The sequence below is a fragment of the Melanostigma gelatinosum genome (assembly GCF_949748355.1).
Source record: "Melanostigma gelatinosum genome assembly, chromosome: 22".
NCBI lineage: Eukaryota > Metazoa > Chordata > Actinopteri > Perciformes > Zoarcidae > Melanostigma > Melanostigma gelatinosum.
Window position 1 is genome coordinate 14,427,589 of NC_136655.1, and position 18,726 is coordinate 14,446,314.

General features: G+C 42.1%; 2 protein-coding genes across 3 annotated transcripts; one reads left to right on the top strand and one right to left on the bottom strand.

Annotated features, from left to right (window-relative positions):
• Positions 1–593: 593 nt before the first annotated feature.
• Positions 594–2,097, top strand: LOC306796125 (NXPE family member 3-like; the record flags this gene model as incomplete). Its single annotated transcript, XM_079294900.1, has 3 exons — positions 594–678; positions 1,258–1,461; positions 1,544–2,097. The coding sequence occupies 3 exons, from the start codon at positions 594–596 to the stop codon at positions 2,095–2,097; spliced, it is 843 nt and encodes a 280-aa protein (XP_079151026.1).
• Positions 2,098–2,723: 626 nt separating this feature from the next.
• Positions 2,724–5,529, bottom strand: LOC306795690 (angiopoietin-related protein 5-like). 2 transcript variants are annotated; one of them, XM_079294279.1, is made up of 7 exons: positions 5,455–5,529; positions 5,228–5,302; positions 5,064–5,091; positions 4,866–4,957; positions 4,407–4,524; positions 3,725–3,910; positions 2,724–3,273 (listed from the first exon to the last, which is right to left on the bottom strand). In XM_079294279.1, the coding sequence occupies exons 2-7, from the start codon at positions 5,294–5,296 to the stop codon at positions 2,975–2,977; spliced, it is 792 nt and encodes a 263-aa protein (XP_079150405.1). In that variant the 5' UTR covers positions 5,297–5,302; positions 5,455–5,529; the 3' UTR covers positions 2,724–2,974. The 2 variants fall into 2 exon arrangements, with proteins under 2 accessions (XP_079150405.1, XP_079150406.1); XM_079294280.1 differs by having other exon boundaries at positions 3,136–3,273; positions 3,784–3,910.
• Positions 5,530–18,726: the final 13,197 nt, after the last annotated feature.

The following is an 18,726-nucleotide window of genomic DNA, read 5'->3' on the forward strand; positions in this document are numbered from 1 at the left end:
TCCCGTATGGCTAGGCCAGCTAGCAGGCTCTGGCACGTCAAAGAATACGCCCAACATGTTAAACTAAAGATCTGATTGGTTGAAGAATATGACAATCAACAATATCGTCCCCATTCACTTGGACTGCAAAGGAATTCACTTGTGAGTCTGCAGGCCTGGGGCTTCTCTTCTTACCTAGAGACACCGAGGTGAAATCTGATTGGATAAAAGCTCTACTTAAAACAAGTTGCACTGGAAGAGGAGCAACTGAGGAATACAGTAGCTGTGCAATGAGAAAATAAGATAATGGGAAAAATATTTTTATAAATTATAATGGATGTAGTGTATTTAAGAAAAATTATTAAATTATAAAATAGCTATAACTTTGTGATTCTGTTTCGGCCAGCAGAGAAGGCTTTGAAGGCCCTGACGGCCCACCACTGGAATCTGGAAGTGTTCTGGAGGCTCGGTGAGTAAGGGTGGTGTTGTGCTGAGAGTCCATGAGTAGTTTGTAGACTTTTGCTTTTCTGTCGGACTGATGGAAGGGGATATTGTCTTGGGTAGGTGCATGCTTCAGTCGGGAGACTGTCCACTCGGAAATGCAATGATAATGGATGTATGGGGGCTACCGGAGCGTCGGCGTGGTGGAGAAGGTGGCGGCGGTTTCGGCCGTCGTTCGGATGGCTAGATCTCGAGCGGGTGGAAGAGTGGATGTGTGTATGATGTTAATGCTGTGATGATCTGAACCATCAATACATGAGGTAAAGCTTTCAGTTTGCTGAGCTGTCGTTATCACGTTTAATTGTGACTGGCACAGCTGTTTCAGAGCTATGCAACGCTTCAGATGTCTGACTTATATGAAAACTGATGCCACTGAGTTTTAATGTCTTTATATCTATGGGCAATCTCACAATACAACTCCTCCATAAAATGCACCACTTCCACATGTGTGTGCTCTCCATTGTTGTGGAGTTTGGTTCTAAAGATTGAAAGCCGAACATGTCACTCTATGAGAGGGAGGATTTCACAACCGAGTCCAATTTTAAACAAGTAATATTCTTCTGCATTACAAGGTGTCAATTACCCATTTGTTCTTTTCATATATATTTTCTTAATGCAGGACCAGAATAAGTGCTACGCTGAAAGTATCCTTACTCCTGAGAGTATCCTTAATCTCAGGAGTAAGGATAGTACTGAAGAGGTTCATACAATCACTTTATACCTTGGTTTTGTTTTTTCATGAGATAACCCCAACCTTATTCTTTAACTTCCTCTCAGGTCAACCACAGGTGAAGAGCAGCAATGTGACATCTGGACCCTCTGGTTATTACTACCAGGGTGTGTGGCGAGCACTAGGTGGCACCACAGTCCACAAATTCAATGCGTCTGCCATCAGTCAGTGTCTGAAAGGCAAGGCGGTTCACATGTATGGAGACTCCACCGTCAGGCAGTGGTTTGAATTCCTCAACGCAACTCTACCAGGTAGCTGATCCACAGGGATTTCTGGCAACAGATGATTTTGTTCCCACTGCAGCTTAATGGGTTCCCCCTGTCATACTTTCAGGTCTTAAGGAGTTTGACCTGCACAGCCTGAAGAGAAGTGGACCTTACATGTCCTTGAACAATGCAAACAACATGTTGGTGACGTACCGCTGCCACGGTCCTCCTATCCATTTTTACCCCATCTCAACTAGAGAGCTTCGTTACATTGCTAATGAGCTAGATGACTTAGTGGGAGGCCCCAACACTGTCGTAGTCCTTGGCATCTGGGCTCACTTCGGCACTTTCCCCATGGAGATCTACATCAGGAGGCTGCAGAGCATCCGCAGGGCGGTGGTGCGGCTGCTGGACAGGGCTCCAGACACGCTGGTCGTCATCCGGACAGGGAACCCCAAAGATTTAAACCTTTTTGTGTCGCTAACCAACAGCGACTGGCACTCGCTGCAGTGTAACAAGGTGCTCAGAGCCATGTTCAAAGGACTGAATGTCCATCTGATCGATGCCTGGGAAATGACCCTGGCCCACCATCTGCCACATGACATCCACCCACCACCTCCCATTATTAGGAATATGATAAACCATGTAGTGTCCTCCATATGTCCTCAAAATGGCGGCTAGATGTTCGTGTCTTGGGGGAGAGGAATGTGGATTCAAGCACATGTTGAGTTTACATGTTATATATGTGTTTCCACCAAGTGCTGCATTTTTCCTTCAGCAGTCCATGTTCAGACCAGACTAACAATCTATTTCTAAAAAAAAATAAAATTTTAGGAGCTGCCATTGTTGTCTAGATCAAAAACTCCCCTCTCACACTTAAGCAACTCCCATAGCTGCCAATAGCTGCTTACAGGATGCTGATTGGTTTGTGCTCTGGCACACAAACACCTTAACATTAATCTATACCCTTACCTTAACAGCCATATATTTATGAAATTCTCCCTCAAGATAAATAAATGTGTTTTATGGCTCAAGAGAACGGAAACCATGATCATTTCCATCATGTAACAATAATATGTCAACTTTTGATATGAAGTTTACAAGGGTATTGATGCCACACATTGTTTACAGAAAGGTCCTCATGTAGTAATGAAGTGTACTCATTGTTAATCAAATGGTGGGATTTTCTATCAGGAATTAAAATACACATCAGGGGTTCTGCAAACAAATATCTTTAATGAATGTATGTATTCATACTCGGGTGTGTCATGATTCATGAAATCAGTCAAACCTCAATGATGACGTCATCGACCAGTTAACATGTCTTCCTCTCAACAATTGCGTGTTCTGATTTGTTGACATGAAGAAATTTAAAAACCATCAAGAACAATCAATCTGCAAAGGCAGAAACACCCTGGGAGTGTGAACAGTAGGCCCAGTATCTTAAAAAAAGAACTGATTTGCAAATATAAAATCGAGTAATTTTGCTTAAATGTAATGCCAGCCTTGATGTGCGACTAGAAAAGCCAGCATGAAGTCAAATGTGGGTTGTGTCCTCTCACGCAGACTTGATCAACATTCTGGTGGCCTTCAGGGAGTAAGGCGCATGAGTTTTCCAGGTTTGCCAGTGGACGCCTGACGCCCAACCAACATGTTCACCACTAGGATGCCAGTCTCCGTTCAGGCCGGCAGAGCCGCAGCGGCTGTACCACCAACCGCCACCGTCTGAAGAGGTACAATCCATTTGAGCAATGTCACCAAAGATGCATGGGGAGCAGCCGTCGCTGTCGCGGTCCACGGTGCTGAAGCCGAAGCCATTCTGGTCAATGCCTGGATAGGCACCACGGATGGCATCACCTGTGGACAAAGTTGGAAACCGTTGAAGCAAGTTTAGAATTTAGTGGGTGCCTTTTGAAATGCAACGTGTGTGTGGAACATGTGGCAGTTACAAGATGAGTACAGAGGAGACAGTGAACCTTTTCAGTAATGCCAGTTAGACTTAAATTTGCCAAAATGAGTTACCGTTAGCCACCATAAGCTACTGGTCCTACCAGACCAAGTAAGGATGGAGAAGTAAAACCCCTCTGGGTAGATTGGGGTGCATTTGATTACTTCTGAATTCCACTTTTGAAAGAGGAAATTGTGTTATTTCCCTCTTTCAAAATTCACATTGACTCACTTTAAAGCTGCCATAGCATTTTATTATGTGTAGACCAACCCTTCAAAGAGAGCTTAGAAATATTACTAAAAAGCAAAGGGAAGAGATGGTCAATGAGAAAAAAGCAGCCATTCGAAAGGCCTGCAATACCTGCATCGCCTCTGTATTTCCCGACATGCAGTTTGAAAGCTGCTTTTGCACTGCCCAACCTGAAGTTTCTGTACTCGGCGAAAGCGGTGGCATCTTCGTGGTCCCACAGCTCGACCCTCATGGTCCACTTCTTGGTGTTGTTCTTGGTCAGAGAGAAAACCTTCATCAGACCGAGCCAGTGGTCCTCTAAGGGAATCAGCAGAGCACCAGAACAAGATTCAGGTTTTTTCCGATACGACTTTGCTTTGAGTTGTCATTGCTGCAGAATGCAAGGTTTTGAAAGTTGAAGATTGCAATTTCTGAAGTTCACACAATGCTTTAGTCTAAAGAGTAGTAAATGTATAAATGTACCGGAACGTGTGGTAGAAAATGTGTACATTGAGTTCACAGTGTAATCTAATCTATGACTCTTCACGACATTATGGAGGAGAACATGTGGCAAAAGGGGCTGTTTCGGACCGATGTCAATAAGGAAAAAACATCTGTTTATTCTTGCAATGTTTTGACCTTAATAATAGCTAATTGAATCCCAAATACTGTATGTTAGTCTGCATTCAACTATGACCTTTCTTGGATATGTACATTCTCTGTGTGATAACTAAGGCGTGTTACAGTTCATCACAATTTTGATTCATCCTCACATCCCTGAACAAACCCAACCAGTTTTATAGTCTTTACTTACCTTTCAAGTTTCCAAAACCATTTTTATATGCTGCCCATTTCCTGTTAAAGGAAACCTCTCGTCCGCTGCGCCTCTGAAACACCGTCCAGCCGCCGTCTTGCCGCATTTCACAGAACACCTGAGCAGTCCAGTAGTCCAGTAAACATGCAGTATGTTAAAAAGATTTAAAAACAAGTGTCAGGTTTTTGTGTACAGGGGTTTGGAAAATACTTTGCATGCTGTATTTGTTTTCCAAAATCTGTCATAGCACTGTTTATTGATTTCCGTCATGCAAAGGATTTAAGTTTTTTTTTTTTAAATGACAACAGAAAAGAGCTGTTCAATTTAAGATTCAGTATTCGTAAGGGCAGGAATAGCAACAGTAACTAAGTGGGTGGGGCTTGGCATGGTCAATCAAGTACAATCAAGCTTTGCTATGTACCGTACATTACATCTCAGGTTTGAAGTCTTTTATTATACCTTGAACGGGGCCTTGACTATCGGAGGCTGGATTACATAAACCCCACTGGATGCTTGTGGTGAGACAGCCTTAATCCGTGTGCAGTCTGTTCCTGAGGTTAGCACAAGAGAAAAACAAGAGGAGGGACATTGTGAAATCTGAGATATACAGGTTTTTGTACATTCCAAACTGTGTGCAGAGAATAACATTCACCGTACCTTGAGGCGAAAGTCGCTCTCTGTGTTTCTAGCAATGTCACAGAAATAGTTTTATAGTGAGACTTCAAAATACAGACATCAAAACCAGAGCTTGAGAATTGACTTGCTTGTCTGAAACATATTTAAGACAAAAGAGATAGGAGATATTATGTAGTTTGTATTACCTCAGCCTGTCCCGTGCAGCTCAAAAGAAACACTGAGAGGAGCACACAATACCCGACCAGACTCTTCATTTTGACCTGTGTTTCAAAGATAATCTCTTTTATAACATTTTATAAATGTTAAAACAGCAGTTTGAGAAATGAGACTTTTCAGCCTTCACTTTCACAAGACCAAGTGAGAAAACACTACCGCTATTAGCCCATAATGTTACGGTCTTTCTAACACTTACCTATGCTGGATGAACCTTGTTTGCCAGTTCAAATTCCAAAGCAGCTGCACCTTTTCCCAACAACTAAACTACCACACCTCCTTCATGTTTACCATAATATCCATCACATCCGGTCGTGCAGACTGAGCAGGAGCAAAGTCAGCAACAGATCCGCAGTGGTCGGCCGTCAGGACCAGCAAAGCCTTCTCTGCTGGCCTAGACAGAATCCCAAAGTTATAGCTATTTTATCATTGAATTATTTTTCATAAATACACTACATGTATTCTAAATGCCCTATGCCACATGTGTCAAACTCAAGGCCCGCGGGCCGAATCCGGCCCGCCACGTCATTTTATGTGGCCCGCGAATCCGCCAGCAAAAAAAAATAAAAAAAAGTTTTTTTTCTTTTTTTTTTTTGGAAAAATAATAAAGTTAGACTTGAAAATAAAACTATCCCCATGATCGAAATTATGAGATAGAAAGTTGAAATGATGAGATAGCATGTTGTCTGTGTACCGACATTAAAACATCCTGTCCATCACAACAGGTGGACAGGAGAGGCAACAGCCCGAAAAGCAGTTTTCCAACGATTGAAAAAGATCGACAAATAATCCCAAAATGTCCACGAAGAGAAAAATTGATGCAGAGGGAAGAAAATGTAATGAAAGATGTGAAAGTGAATACATGTTAGTGCTTCAAGGAGAACAACGGGTCTGTCTTCTGTGTTATGAGGCGTGTCGGTGATGAAGGATACAATTCACGTCAGCACTTTGACACCAAACACGGAGCTAAATTTAGCCTCCAAGAAAAACATCAAATTGTCCAAGAATTAAAAGGCAGACTGCAATCACAGCAGAATATATCTACACAGCTACAGCCCAGTGCATGCTGAAGGTATGTGAGCAGAGCTCCGACCAGATACAGACTTTTACAAATGTCAGTTTGTGAAGAAACACCATCGCAGATCGAGTTCATGAACTAGCAGCAATCTAACAACACAGCTAGCTAAGAGACGAGCAGGTACTTGTGTTTCTAATGAACTATTGATGAAAGCACAGACAACACGGATACATCATCTATCCATGTTCATCAGACCTGACTCTCAGTGAGCAGCTCTTGGATGTAGCTGCATGCACAGGACGACGACAGGGAGGAACATTAGTGATGCAGAGAGGTGACACAAACAGCTTTGAACAAAGTTAATGTCATAACTTGTGTTTGATATTTGTCTTTGTTATTTTCTTTAATAGTTTGATCTTTGATAGTCATGTGGGTTTCTTAACCCTCAATTTAAATGATTTATGTTATAATAACAGAAATGTGTTTAAATATCATTTTTCATTTATAGAACTGTATGTACAATATTTTTACACTTGAATAAACAATAATCAAATGCAGAGAGAGTTATTTAACAATATGTTAGGGAGAAGTTAGTTGTACAGTCTTACAGTTAACCGGCCCTTTGAGGGCGACCGTGATGCTGATGTGGCCCAGAGTGGAGATGAGTTTGACACCCCTGCCCTATGCTGTCTCTATGTAAGAAAATCTGCATGGAGGCCTTCAGAATTACAAGTGAATCTCTTTGCAGTTAAAGTATATGGGGACGGTATTGTTGATTGCAGTGGCGGCTGGATAACAGAGGGCGCTCGGGCGCCCCCCCCCCCCCCCTTGAGCCACAAAAGATTTAAATAAATGATACAAATTGTCAATATTTGTGTTTTTGAAATATGGAATGCACCCAGTAATATGTGTAAAATATGATATTTGCGCAAAATATATGCTTTTCCTCCACATCCTCTCTGCATGTCTCAGCTGGCTCAGATGCTCGAGAATCTGCCCACAGGAGGCGGGTCTATGAAGCAGTTTAGCCAATTGCTGATTAAAGATATAAATGTGTGACATGAAATTGAGCCAATTAGCATCCTCAAATACATTCGGCCATGGGCAGAATTCGTTTTGCCCCAAGCTTCGCATTCTCATCAGGAGTAGTCTCTAGGCACGACCGCCAGAGTCACTATTCCTCCAAGACCCGTTTGAGTGGAGAAGTTTTGCGGAGAAACTCCAGCTGAAAGAGCTGATATCAGATCAACCTGACCTCACAATCAGACAGCAGACTAGTAGGAAAGGGAAGCAGTACATGCGAAGCTTCTCTAGTAGCTTTGCATATACACCAAACAGGGTTGGCTAGCTGGATGAAGTCATGCTAATGCCTTAAAACAACGGGGACAGATCCAGCATGGACAGTTACAGGAGTGAGGCACATGAAGCACCTGTCTGAGAAATGGATATATAGTTATAAATAAATAATATATATATATATATATATATATATATGTGTGTTTTATATTATAGTGAATATTATTATATGATATATATATTATATATTATACTGAATTGCTTGTGAGGGTGACAAAGATAAGATGTCCTGACGTGTTTGTTTAAGTGGTATTTACTGCTTTTTTTCATGTTGGAATAAATGTTAAATATTTAACTGCAAACTAGTAATGCGTGTTTGATACATTCATTTTTTTTGCATTAAATCATACTGGGATGTTTGCTGAAATTGATTGGATGTGGCACAGCCCTACCTAGAAAACTTTCCACCAGCCACCACTGGTTGATTGACATAGTCTTCAACCAATCAGATTTTTAGTTTGACATGTTTGTCGTATTCTTCAACATATAGGCCTTCTAGCTGGCCTACAAGTACGTCATCATTAACGTGCATCTTTTTTGGTCAGTGGGCTAGCGTGACATGTTGGGCGGTGACAATCCCAAGATCTGCTGTCTCTGTCGAGCGTACATTTTCAGCCCTCAAACACATTAAAACGTATTCAAGCAATACAACTGGGGAGGCTCGACTGTCATCACTGGCGTCCATGAATCGAGAAGGACTTCCTACTGGAACTGAAACACACGGATGTACTGAACAACCGTGGGATTAAACTCTTTGTTAACATAGAAAGGAGGATGGACTTTGTCTTTAAGTGAACAGCGAACGTTCGGAACGCAGAACGTTTTGAACCCGGAACAACAACAAAAAACAGCTGGGGCCGAACGTTCGGCATTGCGAACGTTCCCGGCTTTGCGAACGTTCCCGACTTTGCGAACGTTCCCGGCGTTTCCGGACGTTCCCGGCGTTTCTGGACGTTCCCGGCATTCCGAACGTTCCCGGCGTTCCGAACGTTCCCGGTGTTCCCGGCGTTCCGAACGTTCCCGGCATTGTACGACCCGCGGGCCGGATGTGGCTGAGCTGTTGCCGTCCGGCCCACGGGCCGTACAATGCCCAGGTCTGCTCTACAGTCTAGATGAGTTAATTTCTAACGTTTTTTGGAACATATATACCATTAATATGTGTTTAATGAAAGCATATGTTGTTATTGGCTTTGCAACAAGCTTATCAACACATTTTAGACAGTTATCCAGTCGTGAACTTTTAATATGTGTCGGCTTTTTGCCCTGATTGCAGATGAAAGAATCACAAGAGGAGAAAGTAGTAGTTAACAATGATGACGATCGAGATCCAGAGCACACAGAGGTTCAGTGAGCGTTCCACCTCTGAGCCTGAATGCACCGTCCCTGAACTTCACACGGAAGTCATTTCCCTCGTAAAGGTTCGCACAAGTGGATGCAAATGCTCGGGTTTTACTGCGCATCTCAAAGCAAATAATGCAAATACATGTTGGTTTGGCGTGAGCCTTCAAAATGTTTTGAACCCTGCAGATAGGCCCAATCCCAATGTAGGAGCCATTGGTTAGGTCTCGGTATTATAAATGTATATTGGGAGCCTACCTCAGGTTGACCACGGGTGGCAGTGTGGGTTAGTGTGGCAGGTAATTAATATATGGGGCACAGGCAATGTTCCCTCTAAGCTGCGCGCTTGAGCAATCGCGCACTGCTCGCACATTCTCAGCGCACAAGAAAATCTATGCAGCGCATAAAATAAAATTCAACATAAACGTATTAATTAATATCTAATATTAGTCCTAATCTTATCTAATCAATTAAACCAATAATAATAATAATAATAATAATAATTTTGTTTTCTGTACTATTTTGCAACGTAACTCAGTGAGTGACAGGTGTCCAGCCAATGATACGATTCGGTTCACTTACCCTACGCAGCCAATCATAGCATTGACACTATTGCCCTGCCCATTCGCGCCGTGCAGGTTAGCTAGCTATCAACAGTGCGGCGGAGTTACGAGATGCAAATGCTAACCCCTTATCATGGCGAAACGAACGGGCAGCGACACATCCACTCACCAAGCCATTGGAAAAAAGAAATGTGGTTCTTTTAAGATGGAATGGCTGTCGGAGTATGTTCAAATAGAAGAACAAGCGGTGAAACTGGGTGAAATATGGACCAGCTGATGCGCATAAAGTCAAAGCAAGAAGCAGACGAAGCCATCAACCTGGACAAAGTGTACAACCATTGGAGAAGTGAGAAGGACAGACGTGAAAAATAAGGTAAAATTTAAGTCAGATTTGTGCATATTCTAGTGACATTTATTAAGAGTTTTTACTTATGGATATTAATCATTAAATTATGTTACTACTAGATAATTTATGGGTAGTAGAAATGATAATAAAAAACTGAGTAATTACATATTTTACAGACAGAGTTACAGGAATTTACACTGTATCACAAGCTACAGCACACGTCATTGTGCAAAATGTGAATGTTTTAATGTGAACAAAATGTTATGTCTGAAAGGTGTATATGTATCATTTCTTCCAGAACAGGACCCTCACACAGGCCACAACAGGACTCTTCCCATGGCCAAGCAGGACTCTCACATAAAACATACTACACATCTCATGAACAACAAGATTTTTGTCTTTTTCCTTTAAAGTTTGTCAAATCACTTATATTAAAAGTAAACTAGTGAAAATTGCTGCTGTAATTTGATTATTTTAATAAGCCATGTAACTTGCTATGATCCAAGGTTTTGAACAGGTGTGATACTGGTGTGTGGCCACAGCGTGCACATCTGATGTTGCTCACAGTGGTCCTCAGTGTGCTCAGGGAGCTTGTGTGTATGCCCAGACACATGAAAAATTAGAGGGAACATTGGGCACAGGTGCAACAGACAGATGATGATGCATGAGTGACGGGGAGATTGCACGGTTTTTACCGCAAGCCAGACACACCAGAGGGAGACCAGGAAGATAAGTGCTATTCTATTGTATTATCATCTGTGAACACTAATTAAACGGGAACCTCACCCAAAAGTGTGAAACATCTGGAATCTCTTTGTTCAAGCGAGTAAGGAACAGGATCTTCCCCCGCACCCAGCCGAGTGGCTAGTTGCTGGAATCAGTCACTACACAAGTAAAAACCCGATCTCACCTGGAGAATCAAAATAATTAGGAACTGTTATGGGAAAATATGTCAGTCTACTGCTTTAGGGTTAAAGAATGTAAGTTTTAGAAGTGCAGGCACTAAACCTTGTTTGTCTTGTTATCTGTTATCTTGTGAATTGTCATCTTGTGCATTGTTTCTGTCTTTAAAGACCTGGTCACAGTGACATCAAAGGACGCATCTGACTGGGTGTATCTATGGTTTATTGGGGGGCAAACTGATAACAAAGGGATTTGTAAACAGGCCTTAAAAGCGCCTTCAGGGTATCGTAAAGACAGGACACTATGCTTCAAAGAAAAACATCTGCCTTGACTGGTTTCCTTCTTCTGTTTATTCTTGTTTGCGAACCAAGATAACAGCATGCTGGCTGGGTATAAATGTCCATGCATTTGAATGTGTCGTCAGAGCACCTCTTGCAGATGACGGTGATGTATCTGTGAGACTGTGTTCTCTTTGCTTGCAAGCAAATAAATTGACTATTACAACTTTGATCGTTCATCCAGACTCTGTTTCATTTGACATTGATTTGATAACACTTTGACACTCTTCTCCCGACTATTCATAGAAATATTCCACAACAGAACACACACACACCTGGAAGGCAGCGCTGCAGGAGCTATCCGCTTGACTTCCGAACGAGGGCGGATTGATCATCACCACGAAAAGGAAGGTAAAATCACGGGCACCGGGCGAAGGAGATCCCCGGTTAGTACAGACCCCTGTATGGATCTTTGACATTGTTTGAAACGGCATTGCGCTGTACACGCAGCAGTGGGCTGCTCTGAGGATTAGACTGTATCGCATTCAAGTCTTTGTCGATTGTGTGGACTTTCTATAACTTCATGCACATCGAAGGAAAATATTAAAGCTCCACTTTCCATGTGATCACGAGTGTGTTGTGTGGACAAACAGGCTGTGCGCACGCTCTCAACATAGTGCAGCACAAGTGGAAGCGCCTCTCATAAAATGCTAAATCTGAGTGCCAAGACGACATTAATCCTGCAGACAGTGTGTCTAATGTGTCAAGCAAAAGGTCAAGCAGAAGAAATAAAAGTAAATCATCTGTTTCAAGTGTTTCTTCTGCATGTATAAAGGCAAAGGCAGAGAAAGCAGCTTTAATTGAGCAAGTTGCTGCTCTGCAAACGAGACATGACCTAGATGCACAAGAGGAGAAACTCAGACTAGAAAAAGACAAGCTGAGGAAAATGAAGGAACAACTGGAGCTCGATACACAGATAGCCGCTGCTGCTGCAAGACTTTCTGTGTTGGAAGGCAGTGATGTTGGAGGAAAGGCCCATTCAAATGGAATGAGTTCCTATGTGAGCAAAGGACTAAAAGAGCAAAGACTTGAATTCAAATGCATTTGTGCCAAAAATGAACACTCTGACTTCGGATCAAGACTCAAGAGCGCCACCTTTTTCATCTACACGTGTTGCGTTACCAAAAGTAAATATACAAACAGATTTACAGGACCAAGTACAACGGCATGGAATCTCACAAACAAAGGACATCACTCCCAGGCCACAGTCGCAACCAAATACCGGACTGTCCCACACAAGTACTCTTAGGCAGGAGCCTCAGAATGTGTACACAGCCTCCACAGCTGCATCACTCAGAACGGTAGCTACGCCGGAACAAGATCTACGCAGGCTTCTATCTGCACAGAACACTTCACCAGTGCAACATACAGTTGACCAGGATGCAATTTGTGAAATCATGCAAAGGCAGAATGAAATCACCACAATGCCTGTGCAACAGCAAATGTCAGCTTTACCACAAAGACACATAATCATATTTGATGATGATCTGTTGAAGTATATTTCCTTCATTAGAACTTTTGAACATTGTATTGAAGAGAGAACCAGCAGTTATCAATATTCCTTGTATTTTCTGGACCAGGGGTCAGCCTAGAGAGCTGGTGCGAAGCTGCCTACATATGACACCACAACAAGGATATCAAAGAGCAAAATAACTTTTGAAAGAACACTTTGGCAATGAACACAGAATAGCAACAGCTTATATGGACAAAGCATTTGGATGGCCTGTTGTTAAGACTGAGAATGTCCAGACACTGCAGGAATTTGCGCTGTTTCTAAGAGGGTGCTGCAACGCTATGATGGAGATAAAATACATGGAGGAGATGAACATTCCATCAAATATGAGGCACGTCATAATGAAGTGGCCATATAAGCTAGATGAAGATTAAGGTCTGCAGCTTGCAAGATAGAAGAATGACAAGGTTACAGGGCCCTGTTCCCAGATATGGTGATTTTTCTGGAGAAGCAAGTCAAAATCTTGTCTCATCCACTTTTTGGCGATATTTCCGATGCACGACCAAACACCTTAATAACGGCTATAAATAGGAGCAAATTGCTACCCGGGGATGACATCAAAAGAAGCAGCTTTGCAACAACCATCACAGCTACCAACCAAACTGTAACTCCGAAACCCATAGTGCATGGTGTAAATACGAATGGGACTTTGCTGCAACATATCATCTTTCCATGACAACATAAAACCATTTATGTATAACTGTGGGTATTTATTTGATACTTTTTATTACCTGATTTGAATGTCTTCCAGGCTCCTTCCTCACAAGATGAGAGATAATTTCATATCATCTATTTACTCATTTTTGTCAAAAAAGCTTCAATGACAAAATTAAATATTTGATGAATAAATAAATAAATATCATCCTCCTTTTTTTGGTTCCATCTTTAACCATTAATGTTTCTGAATACATTTAATATGACGGGCTGAACACACGTGAGCCGTCCTCTTTGCGTGTTGGTGTTGTGAAGGCCATTTTATGCCTGTCATCCTCATGTACTGCAACCTGATGGTACCCGCTACTAGCAAGGTCGATAGTCGAAAATAATCTCGCACCGTCTGGGCATCAAAACATTCGTCAATGCGAGGCAAAGGAAAAGCGTCACGTCGGGTCTTTGAGTTTAATTTCCTGTAGTCCACACATAGCCGTAGACTACCATCAGATTTTCTGACTCAAACCACTGGTGAAACATATGCACTTGTGCTTTCATGGGTAACACCCTTCTTTAGAAGCTAAGTGATGTGCTCCCTGAGCTCGCTATACTGTGTAGGGGGTATACGGCGGGAGGGCTGTGCTACGGGTATGTCATCTACCAGATGGATCTCATGTTTAACCCGGTCTGTGTAACCTAGGTCCTCATCCTGGAAAGCAAACACTTCTGCATACTGAGCTAAGAGCATGGCTAGCTTAGCCTGCTCTTCCTCTGTACCACCTATGTGTATAGACTGTGGCAACAGAACCAGCTGGTACGTGTCTGTAGCTGCAGACATTTTCTCTGCTACCTCACATGTCTGTGCACGCTGAAATACTTCCCTCCAGTCTGGATCAAGCTCTCCCCTAAGCTTAGGTGCGGGGAACATATCCTAGGTGCTGCCTGAAGAGGGATTACGAAATAGTGCTAACCTGACTCCCTGTACCTGTCAACTTCGCGGGAGCACGCCTCAAAGTCCATGAGTCCGTAAGTTTGGAGATGTAAAAATAAGGGTAAACAAAGAGGACGGCTCACGTGTGTTCAGCCTGGAATATTAAATGTACTCAGAAACATTAAGGGTTAAATATGGAACAAAACAACACATGAAATCAGAGGATATTTATTTATTCATTCATCAAATATTTGATTTTGTCATTGAAGCTGATTTGACAAAAACGAGTAAATAGATTACATGAAGTTACCTCTCATCTCGTGAGAAAATAGCCTGGAAGACTTTCAAATCCTCGCAGTCTCCTCGCAGTCTCTGACACTCAACCACTTACCACGTGACGTCAGTAAGTCCCTGAGGGTTCAGGGTTTGAAGCTTTAGGGGGGACATTGGGATTGGGCCAAAGTCTCTTGTTCGTCATTTCCTCGATCCTCACTTGAACTGAAAGTTGTTCTGCACCGCCATATTGACGGCCGTCCCAAAGCTCTTATTTCTGATCTGAGGAGCGAGGATCGAGAATCTCCGAGGGATCTCTGAGGAGCCATGAGCAAGGACGCACGAGAACAGCATTCCAGGAAGTGTTTTTATGGCCAACACGCCCCCTCATTGTTCATCAGTTATGTGATTGGACGCTGCAGACGATCAGACTGACTGACTGGAGTTTCATACCAGATTGAAGACAGACGATGCCCCCGAATTTGGGGGCTCTCGGGCTCAGCACCCCTGAAAATATTGTTCGGAAAATGGCCTTATTCTTCGGTAATATTGTGGATTTGTACATTTGTTTTACTGGATTAAACAGCAACGTATGGGCAACACTATCATATAACTCACTTTTTACACACTCCAAACACAACTATAGACTACTAATATAAGCATCTAGAAAATGTGGCATAAAAGCATGAAATCCTGGGCAAAAACGTCGTTATGTGTACTGCAAATCAATATTCCATCACGAAGCTAGCGGCTATGCGGCTAATCCGCACATCGCTTAGCATTAGCATTCGACACAGAACGCATAAATACCTTCGGTTTTTCTCTTCGTGAAATCAGTAGAAAGCTGTGAGTGGACAACGGTACCATGGCAGTGCCCTTCACCGGAAAAAATCGTTGGTTTTTGGTCACCTTTTATGAAAAATGAAGACAATAACATCGAAAATTATCCGGTTCAAACTACAATCATTGTTGGAAACTGCATCCTGTCTGCTTGTGAACTGTTTCCTGTAGAAGGGGGGTCAATCCACCATGGGCGAGTGGTCAGACTTCCGGCGAACGGAAATTTACGCTCGGGGAGACAGTTCTTGCAACTTTACTCGCTGAAACTTCTGTCAATCAACACCCGCTTCGACGCCAGCCTTCCTGAGACTCTGACGCGTCGAAGGCGGGCTCATTGACTGAAATGCACCGATGATAGGCTGAGCTACAGCCCCATACACACACAGGAACTGAGAAAATGCTATGGATGACAGCCAGAAACAGGCTCTGAGCGCACCCTTGCTGTCAAAATGATTTATAACGGCTGTATTTGGATGTATTGAATAATATGAGTGATAAAAAAGTGAAATATATAGTTATATAGCATATAAAAGTACAATGTAAGAGCTGCAACAGCTGGTTCGAAAATTATGACCTTGCGTCACCTCTCTGTACTAAAGCCTCTTATTCTTCACTTTATCCCAGCCAACCTTTGTTCAACAACTTCTGATTGGTTGTGCTATGATTTGGGAGAGTTGTTAGGCAGCCAGCTGCATTATTTCAAAAACATAATATCAATAAAAGTGCTTTTTTTTCCAGGCGAACCTGATTATTTTCAATTTGAGCTGCTGTGTAATATCTTCATGCACTATATTAACCAGCAACATATACACAATATTTACCCATCTGAACAATCTCAAAGTGTTGTCTGATTATAGCATCAACAATTATTAAAATAGACCTTGTAGTAACAGAACTGTGGTCTCCTTAGTATGGGTATGCCATTTTCGAGCAGAGGCCTACAAATAGGGCCCGAGCTTAAGAGGTTAATTGTTGGAATGCTGTTAAGCATTCCAACAAGCTACAGAAACCTAAGCTACAGAAACCGTTCAACTATTAAAATGTGCAGCTCTTTCACCAGAGGTGTGCTATGACTTTTTATATTGCTAACCTTTAAACTTTTTGAATCATTAAACCTTTCATTTTTTCAATAGGATCTCTATGGAGAATATTTTCAAATGGCTTCAGGCACACAGGTGTTCGCGATTAAGCCAATTAGTGATGTTGATAAACACACAGACTCACAGACACACGCGCACATACACTCCTCTCTCTCTCTCTCTGTGTCTCTCTCTCATACAGTCATTCAGGTCTTAGGGATCTTCAGAGGTCGTTACCCCCTCCTCCACCCCCCCCCCCACACACACACCCACCCACCCCATTTTAAAATAAAAGCCGCACACACATGATTTGTTGCAGCTGTTACATGTTACAGCTCGGCCAATCAAATATGAGGATTCTGATAAGTTTCCTGATTCGAGTGACATTTACACACACCGCGCCACAAGAGGGAGAGACGAGGAAAGACATGGCAGAGCAGGACAATAGTCATGTAAGCTGTAAAAGATAAAACATAGTACAATCTCCAAATGAGAAAGTTTGCCTCCTCTCCCTCTCTCCCTCTCTGTGTCTCTCATACAGTCATTCAGGTCTTGGGGATCTTTAGAGGTCTTTCACCCTCCACCCCCCCCCCCCCCCCCCCCACACACACACACACCATTTTAAAATAAAGCCCCACAGAATGAATCCTAACTGAAATGCTTGTGATGAGCCTGTCATTTAATAACCGGTTTGTGTTTATCTAACATTATGATTCTGTCTCCTCTCCCCTTCTTCACTAATTCCCCCTCTCTCTCTCTCTCTCTCTCTCTCTCTCTCTCTCTCTCTCTCACTAATTCTTTCCCCTCTCTCTCTCTCTCTCTCTCTCTCTCTCACTAATTCTTTCCCCTCTCTCTCTCTCTCTCTCTCTCGCTCGCTCTCTCTCTCGAGCTTCAACATTTTTCAAACACATAGTCTCCCATTTCTTAATTTTCAGCAATTTTTTCACAATTAATTTCAGCTTTCAGCATTCCAACGCATTTTCAGCAGGAAATGCTTTTTCTAGTTAAACTCTAGTTTTATATTTGATTCGTTTTCTGATTCACCATCTGGTTTAAATATATGTTCATTGCAGGTCGAAATAACAAAAGGACCACAAACAACTTTCTTAATTTGTTAGAAAGATTTGTCTTGTCATGATCTGTTATTTCCCTCAATAACTTGTATTATGGATATTATGGATATTATGGATTATGGATTATGGATTATGGATTAAAAGTCAGAAAGAGCTTTTTACATCATTTATCATCATTTCATTCAGTCACGTGAGGCTGATCATTCCTGAGTGTCGGGTTTGATGAGTTATATAATTTCAATTTAACCTGAAAAATGAAGCCTAATAAATACATTCCAGTATTATAATTCGCAAGTAATTCATAAATAAATGAATCGCATTCCGTCGGTAGAAATCGATCCTGCACTTATAAACAGGACAGTTTGTTAAAGAGGTAACAGGCTACAGAGAGAAACACCTCTACAGTGATGATTACTGTGTCTTCATTAGTTATTAGTATTATTAGTTACTATTATAGGCTGAGGTGATCATGTGTACAGACACAAACTTCTCAAAAGTCTCTGCAGCTGTTAAAGCCGACTGACAGCTGTGATCAGCGGCCGCCGTCATCAGAAACAGACGTCGCTTCATTTGACGCAACTGAGGAAAGGACGTCTCATAGTCATATCTCTTAAAACATATTTCCTCGTTTCCTCGCATGGAAAGGACGCAAGTGAGGGAAACGGGGAACGAAGAGACTTTGGATGTAGTCTGCAGAAATGCTGATTTACGGAAAGGGTTCATAAAGGGATTAAAATGTCTGCGAGAGAGCCCTCAAACACTCGATGATTTGACAGTGGGACAGCCTTAAACCCTCACAGATTTTGCGAGAGCACGCCTCAAAGTCCGTGAGTTTGCTGTAGCGCGTCTCAAACTCAAAGTCCGTCGGTCAGTGAGTGTGGAGATTGGGATTGGGCTGTGGACAGCATTCTTTTTTTCTTACATATAATAATGATTTTTTTTTGTCTCAGTAAATAAATGTTTTTTTCATGAATTTCATCAAATGACATGAATTTTCAATTAAACTTTACTATTAAAATGTTTCTTATTTGTATTTTATTTTTCATTTACAGCCTGTAAAAGACACTCTGGGGCAGCTCTTCCGGCACATGAGTGTTAACAGAAATTAGCTCATCAACATCCTGAGTTACTGTTTGTTTGATTCAAACGGATTCAGGATACAGTGCTGTGGGTGGTAGCCACCCTTAAATACAAAACCTGGAAGTCAAACAATGAGAACACAGCTTCCAGTAAACCAGAGAGGGATAAA

Coding starts and splice junctions, on each gene's coding strand:
- LOC306795690 (XM_079294279.1), bottom strand. CDS start 5,296: ATGAAGAGTCTGGTCGGGTATTGTGTGCTCCTCTCAGTGTTTCTTTTG. Junction 5,092..5,227: donor GCTGCACGGGACAGGCTGAG/GTAATACAAACT, acceptor TGACATTGCTAG/AAACACAGAGAGCGACTTTC. Junction 3,274..3,724: donor GAAATACAGAGGCGATGCAG/GTATTGCAGGCC, acceptor CTTTGTCCACAG/GTGATGCCATCCGTGGTGCC.